Raw genomic sequence first — 7,760 nt, 5'->3', positions numbered from 1 at the left:
TCAGGTTCTCCGGGAAATGTCTCTTGTAGCCAACTCAGCCTGGATCCACATAAGGAAGTGAATTCAGGGAAGCAGCGCTCAAGCTTAGTTAGGTTTACACACTACAAAATCACTTCCGTCCCTAAAATCATATCCACAGGTAGCTTTCCAGATCTATTTACTGCCCAGTAGAGACGCTGAAGTGGCGGTAGCGGTGGGGCAAGGATGTGACGAGGGGAGGGGAGGAGGTGAAGGGCACTTTCTTGATCATCTTCAGAATGTGTCTATAAGAGAAGACCAGAAAAGCCAGATAGACGATACATATGGATCATGTGGTTATATATCCAAACGTTTATAAATACATGTGTCCGGGAAGAAAACTTTACGATTGGACCAAAGTTATGTCTGGGAGGTACTGGAGGATACTCGAGGGTTTGTGAGTGCCCTGGCTTCCTCTGGGTGTCATGGCAACCCCTACCCCCACCCCATGCTCCTCTCTCCTTCTCTGAGTGCTGGGCAGCAAAGGGGGAAGGAAGCCATGGGAGAAATGGACAAGAGTGAGCAGAAGCACCTCACAGGCCAGAGAGGGAAGCCCCTAAAAGCACAGTCATGAGCTTTCTTCTTTGGCAGAAGCCAGTTGCCAAAGTGCCAGACTGGAATGGAACACTGAGGCTTTAGGCCACCAAAGGCGTGGGCTTGATTCAACAAACATTTCCTCTCTGTGGGGGAGCAGTGGGCGGGGTGAGATGATAAAAGTTGGTGCAAGGCAATTCTTTCCAAAGCCCAGACCTTGAAGTGACCCCAGGAGGTGTGGATGTGCCTGAGGTTTGCTCTTCTCTCCTTGTTAGACAGATCTGTAGTCCAATGGGAACCTTTACCGGCCATGTGTACCCGGGGCTGTTTCTAATCTCATATGGACTGTATCAGGCAACAGTGGTCTCCAAAGCGGTGATAGTCAGCGACTCTCTCCCAAATTCGTGTCTTCCCAGGAATAAGGGAAGATGGGTCAGGCTATGGGAAATATCCTACAGGGGTTTGCTGAAGATGGTGACTGGCTCCATCCTGATAGCTTACGAGATCAGCTGCACTAAAGGAGGGCTCATACTGATGGACAGGGAGCTGCCACCGAGATTTATGTACCCCAAAGAGTGGCAGCACCTCACCATGTTCATCCTCCTCACCCTCAACGGCTGCGTTGATGTCATGAGCAAGAACTTGCTGCCTCAGAGGTGTGTGCTCCTAGAGAGAGGCGCCGGGGCCCTGACCTTCTATGTGCTCCTGATGCTGTTGGTGTCACACGTTCAGGGCTCAACAGGGGTGGAGCTGCAGACTCATTGTCTCCTCATCTTGGTGGTGTTCCTGCTGATGCTGGTGTTGACCATAGAGCTGTGGGCTCCCGATGCACTTCATCTCTCACTGATCGAGACCTTTCTGTTTCTCATGATGGGCTCCTGGCTGGTGCAAGCGGGCTTTATTCTGTACAGACCAGTGTCCGGCTACCCATGGCAGGACGACGACATCAGCGACATCATGTTTATCACCACCTTCTTCTGCTGGCATGTGATGATCAATGCTTTGTGCCTGTTGGGAGTCTACGGCATCTCTTCCTTTTGGCATCATTGGTATAATCCCAGCTTGACGCTGACGGGGTCCACAGAAGCGCCATATTACGTGAGCACTGAAGGGACCATCTACAAATTGCTGCCGGAAGTGGAACAGTCAGAGAAAGATGAGCAGGCTCTTCTCCTTTCAGAGAGCGCACCCTGAGACAGGGCCTAGGATGCCTGGCACATTGTTCCCCCATCTTCCTCCTTGTGGGTTCTCTCAGGCATGTGCACTGTCCCCTCTTTTGTCCCCAGTGAAGGTAATGGCCGTGAAAGAGAGCAATTGGTCTTCATCTGCTGGTACATCTCCTGTCCTTGAACCTCTGAGTGCTGAGGAGATGAGGAGAGAGGGGCCTGAGAAAGGGATGCTGATGGGATTGGTGTAGGGGGAGCGGGCGCAGAGAGCCATGGGAATGAGCAAGTGTGGAAGAAAAGCCATGGGGTTAGAGAATGCAATAGAAGGGAGGCCTCTGAAGGGGAGAGGAGAAGCCAGCAGTCATGCTGCCACCAGCTGCTTCTCCAGGCACAAATGATTACCTTTTGCCTGAGGGAATAATGATTTCTCACAATTCAAAACTGGAATCAGTCAAGTCTCATCCTGATAAAGAAAAGTGCACACCTCTGTTTGCACACCAAAGTGGTGCCACCACGTGGAAGTAGCCTATAGAGCATTTATAATTGATTCACACAGGGTGAAGTTATGCTCTTTTGCCATTCCCCTCCCCAAATTTTTAAGGATTGGCTTAATTTCAAATTCAGATTAATAAAATGAGACTTTATTCATGCTTTAATATAGTAACATTTAAAAACTGAAATATTTATGGAATCCAAATGTTCAGTACTTCCCCAACTTCATATTTTATTACCCCTATTTCAGCCAAAGCTTACCCATTCCACCACTTTGGCACATGTAATTTACTAGATCCTATCCATGGGTCTTTGCAAATTTCGCTCTCTGTGTCGCACAGAAAGCCATTCACAAGCACATTTTTATCCTGTTATTTGGTACCCAGCATAAAACCCACCTTCACCCCCACCCCACTGAGCAGCCCCAAGAACTCTTACTGACTCCTTTCTTCTGGAACAATTAGCCACCTTGCTAATTTGCTCATACAGCTGATACACTTTGCTTTGCTCCGTTTCTGAAATCATTTCCCTGTGTAGGCCTTCACTCACCACCTAAAGTATAGGCTCTGAAAGGACAAGGGCTTTGTCAGATCTAAGTCACACCATTTCCTATGTATGCGCCAATCATGTAGCACAGGTGGTGCTTAATAAAGGCTGATTTGCTTCCAGAATCGCCACCTACCCCTATTTCTTCTAAATGTATCGCCAGACAGGTCCAAGGTCCTATGAAACTTCACAAGACACCAACTGTCCGAAAGCCGAGGTCATCTTCTTTGTTACTCATGGGCCCACTCTTCCTCATTCTTGGGATGACAAAATCCACTACCCTGTTTCTGAATGATTTACTGTTAATTGTTTTTGAACCCTCACAAGCATTTCTATAAGGAACCTTCAGAAAACTGAGACTCAGCAGGTTGACTTGCTTACAGCTGGTATGAGGCAAGGCAGAAAGGAAAAAGGTCAGCCAGGAGGCCCCGCTGCAGCAAGCGGCAGAGTGTAAATGCTCTAGACGCCCCCTAGAGGGTGTGTCTATGTCACACTTTCTGTCTACCACCCAGCCCCCACCCCCACCCCACCCCACCCCCAATCCCTTGGGACTGAAAGTCTGGCAGATTCTCAACTTCTGGCTGGGTCTTAAATTTCTGGGCTCAGATCCGAGTGAGGGCTGAGGATAAGACTTGTTTGTGACCAAGTTTTCTGATCCTTACTATTCCCCCTTAACCCTTGACAGATACTTGTTCCTAGGCTCTTTTCAATCACGTTTCTTGGGGACCCCGTTTCTCTCCACTTCTGGTACACCCTGATGAGGGAAGATGTGAAAGCACAGGTGCTGCTAACCACCCATCTCTGGTCATTTGAGGCCTAACTTTATAATGTTCAAGAAACCTCTGGCAATCAATTGATACCTCCAAGATAATATCTCTTAAGTATCCAGTATAGATAATAAACTTGTGTTACTAATTCACTATATTTGAGATATAACAGAGAGGCTCTCCCCCTTGAAGGCCTGTCAAGAAACAGCTGCCCACTCTTAAGCTTCCGGTGAGAAATATGTAATTCTCACAATATTCCACCAGAGGGCACTACGTTCACACCACCGACCCAAGCCTCTATCTCCATCCCGGTAAACAAGTCTCTCAAAAACCGGTTTAAAAGTGGGGGGAGGGGAAAGGAGGTCAGGAAAAATACAGAACCAGAATAAGTATTGCCCAAGCATCCAGAAAACATACCCCAGGGCTGTTTGTTTCCCGTTAAAATTTGGCATGTGAACGTGAAATGCACAAGGATTCCCATCAACTAATGGGATGGGAGTGAAATAGGCAGGAGGGCTGTGGACCCAGTTGAGGATATCTTTGGGAAAAGTACCAACTAAAGGGACACATTCTGATCTAAGCAATTTTTTGACTGCTAAATCTCCGAAACTTTTTCTTAAGCTTCAACGATGTTCCCATGAATCTAGGGAACAAAGACAGATCCATACACACATTGAGACTAAGAAACAAAGTTTATGGACGAAAATCCCAGATTCACAAAACTATGTAACTAGGGGATTATTAAATATGCAAAATGATCTCCAAAGGGCCTTCTAAGTAGAACTGGCCATAACACCATTTTGTTTCTGGTAATCTAGTTGTTCACAAGCATAGTGAATATCCACTATATGTAAGGCGCTGGGTAAGCCACAATGTAGGGGTCAGAGGTGAACTGGCTGGTCCCTGCTCTATTTATTTCAGTGGGTACAGTAGGGATTTCAGTGTTTTCGAGGTGCTGGCCAAGGAATGCATCGTCCGCGCCCTGAGACTAAAGGAAAGAGAATGAGGTGTTTCAGGGAGTTACACCTTGGAAGCACACGAGGCTGAGAAAATGCCCCACCAAGGTGACGCCCGCAAGCTACAAGTTCTCGGGGCCTCAGTTTCCTCATCTTTACGCCAGAATAACGTGAAGATCTAATTCTAGAATGACACAGCTTTAATTTTCTCAAAAGGACTTCTTGTCCCATGTTGTTAGCTAAGATGAACTTAATTCTTCCCAATTCTGCAAGCAGTTTCCTATTGGAGACAAGATTTAGGGTAGGGTTCAAACAGACCCAAACCTTCAGCCTTAACGTGCAGTTTGAGAAATGGAGTGTTTCCTGTATTCGAATGGTTTCAGGGGGCCTTCAACAAAACTTAAATCAGGCTAAGGAAACATAGCTGAGACTTGAACTTCTAATTTCCTGAGTTTAAGGGTCTCAAACAATCAGAAAGGGTATAAAAAGAAAAAAGTCACTGTGTTCAGGCTTAGGTACTGAACTGAGGTGAAACCTGGTCATCTTTAATTGTGTAGTGAAATCTGAAAGCTTGGTCAACTGCAGCGTTTTCCTTAAATCTGGTTTAAGAGGAATGATATTAATTTCCAAAGCTGTTTCTTTTCTTATTTGTTTTATTTTTGTTTCAAGGTTATACAATGGTCTGTTCTTTTGGAAAGACTTGGTGTTGGTTTATTGAAAACCAAACATTGTTTACAATTTGGCATTGGGGTTTCTAGGGTGTTTCACAAGCGTGGGTCTCAGCTATGTGCCTTTAACCCGATTAAAGGGTCTTTCTGTTGAATGCCTATTGAAATCATTCAGATATAGGGAAAGCACCATTTCCCAAGCTGCATGTTATATAGCTGAAGGTTTGGGTCTGTTTGGGCCCTACCCCAAATCTTGTCTCTAACGTGGGCCCTGGGAAGGCACCTCAGATCGCCAGATTAAGGCCTTCCAATTCGCAGAAGGAGAATGGGTCCTTCAAAAAAGAGAGAAAGAAACTGAGAGGTGAACTGACAAGTAAAGCCCACCCAAGACAAGGCCTGTATTTCAGGCGACAGAACAACATCAAAAAAATGTTTTTAGTCCCCGGACATGTCTCAGATTTGGAACAAAATCTTGACCTGTAATATTGCTCTCCCACTCCTTGGGCATAGCTACTCTCTACTAGGTTAGAAAAGCCTGATTTCAAAGCACGTGTAATAGAATCCCGTGGGCTTTGATACTGAGTGTACCAAGAGATAGAAGAGTTCATGGGTTCAAGCATTCTAATGCTCTTTTCAGGGAGGGGGTGGGAAATGGGGGTGGGTGGCAATTTAGGGAAGAAAGAGAAGGAGAACAAAGCGCAGCAGACACAGCAAAGTCAAACTGGATCAAACAGGCTGTTCCACTTTTAACTTCTCCAAAAGTACAGTCTGGGTTCCCGGGGGGTGAACCAGTTAGTTACAGGCCTTTTTTTCCTGCTTTTTCTTCTCTCAGACACTTGTAAGCTTCCCTGATCAGTCTTTGGACACGTTTGGACCCTATTTCTGTCGGTTTAAGTAAGTGTAGGGCGGACAAGGAGGACAAGGCCTCTTGTTCCCTCCTGAAAGACTCTGCAGTCCCGTATTGTGTCGCTAACCCTCACAAAGTATGTCCCTGGTCACATGAATGGATCAAAGCAAATCTATTTCCATTCTTGGAAAAGCAGCTCAAAGCACATGTTCTCTTGATGGTGCCGCTGTCATTTCGGTGTGGTCAACCAACATCACTTACTGAACACTCACCCGGGTGCTCCTGGGGGAGGCAAGATGAAGAAGAAGAAGCTACGCAAGGAGGTTAAGATACCTAGCAAGGGGAAGCAGGCACTCACAGAGCAAAACATGATGCCACAAGCTTTAAAAACTGCACTTGCTTCTACTATTCCATTTTCTAGTATGTCGGCCATCCCCACCTCAGGTGCTAGAGGTGATAAGCGCAGTAGGGGGCTCTGGTTTATGCTTGGGCAGTTTGGCAGCTGGAAATCAACATCTTTTTAAATAAGGACACCTTTTCCCTGCTCCAGTCCCTCTCCTCAACCACTTAAACTCACGACTTTACAGAGAGAAATGGAATGAAGACACCTTACTCAGTTACCAGGTCTAAGCCCACTCTCCTAAAGCTAACAGTGGAGCATTACACTGAGTTGGAAAGTTGTCCCTCATGGGTTGTCACGGGGAAAGAAAGAATCCAATCTCTTCGCGTTATCTTAGCCTATAATAATATTACTGTTTTCTAAACTATGTTCCAGATACAAGCCTCATCTCATTGGCATATTCTGTCACGATTAATTCCTACAATATTTTGGAAGGAAACTGAGGCTTCCTGTGGCTAAGTAACTAAGCCAACACAAAGCTAGTAAGAGGTAAAGGCCACATCTGAACCTAGGTTTGGCAGACCTGAAGCCTAGCTTTTAAAAACCACATCATAACACCACAAAGCGCAGCACTGGGCTCAACATGGACTCCCTTACACTGGGTAAGGTGCCTCAGCCAGTCCAGAATGTCACCTGTCTGAAACACACCAAAAGCCCATTTGAGATGAATGCTGCATCTGTCATTTTCAAGCCCTACAGTGTTAGAACATACTCTGAAAGGGAAGGGATGTTGACCAAAGAAGCCAAGTGATGTGTGTGTGGTCTCGGGCAACATTTCTTTTCCATATTTGTGGTACAAAAAAATAACCAGAAGAACAAACTTCCTCCCTTCCTCTTCCAAAAGCCGTGGAAGCATGGCTTCTTGGTCTTCCAACAGAAAAATCTCAAAGTCTCAAATAGTGGGACTCCTGAAAGATGCAATAAAAGCTAAACACCATCTGGTGGGTTTCAGGGGCTAGAAACAGAATGACTAAGTAATAGAACTGGTATCATAATTATTGTGCACCGGTTGACAAGCATCCATTTCAAGATTGTGTTCACTTGTACATTTTCTCAACCATCACAGCAAGGCTGAGAGGAGGAAGGGGTACCGATTCTCTTTCCAGATTAAAAAGAAGGTGCAATAAATTACCTGAAAAGCAATACCCCAGAGTATTTAAGGAATGCTACATTTTCTAAGGACCCTGGGCTTTGAAGGGGGCATGCAATGACCCCCCTTTTCCTTTCAGCTGCCCTTGGGGAAGTCTGCACACAGAATTTCAAATCCCCTGGGGGACTCTAAAGATTCTCTTTTGAAGACCTTTACTTGCAGACCAGCAAACTTGGGGCCCAGAGAGGCTGAGAAACGTGCCTTAGGTGTGACAGG

General features: G+C 46.0%; 1 protein-coding gene across 1 annotated transcript; it reads left to right on the top strand.

Annotated features, from left to right (window-relative positions):
* Positions 1–36: 36 nt before the first annotated feature.
* TEDDM1 (transmembrane epididymal protein 1) lies at positions 37–1,911 on the top strand. The gene has a single exon (XM_019635463.1). It carries the CDS (start codon positions 844–846, stop codon positions 1,744–1,746), a length of 903 nt encoding a protein of 300 aa, XP_019491008.1. The 5' UTR covers positions 37–843; the 3' UTR covers positions 1,747–1,911.
* The last annotated feature ends 5,849 nt before the right edge of the window (positions 1,912–7,760 follow it).

Source organism: Hipposideros armiger, unplaced genomic scaffold (assembly GCF_001890085.2).
Source record: "Hipposideros armiger isolate ML-2016 unplaced genomic scaffold, ASM189008v1 scaffold_22, whole genome shotgun sequence".
Classification (NCBI taxonomy): Eukaryota; Metazoa; Chordata; class Mammalia; order Chiroptera; family Hipposideridae; genus Hipposideros; species Hipposideros armiger.
The sequence above is the reverse complement of the archived record's forward strand: the minus strand, read 5'-3'. Positions and strand labels throughout refer to the sequence as shown.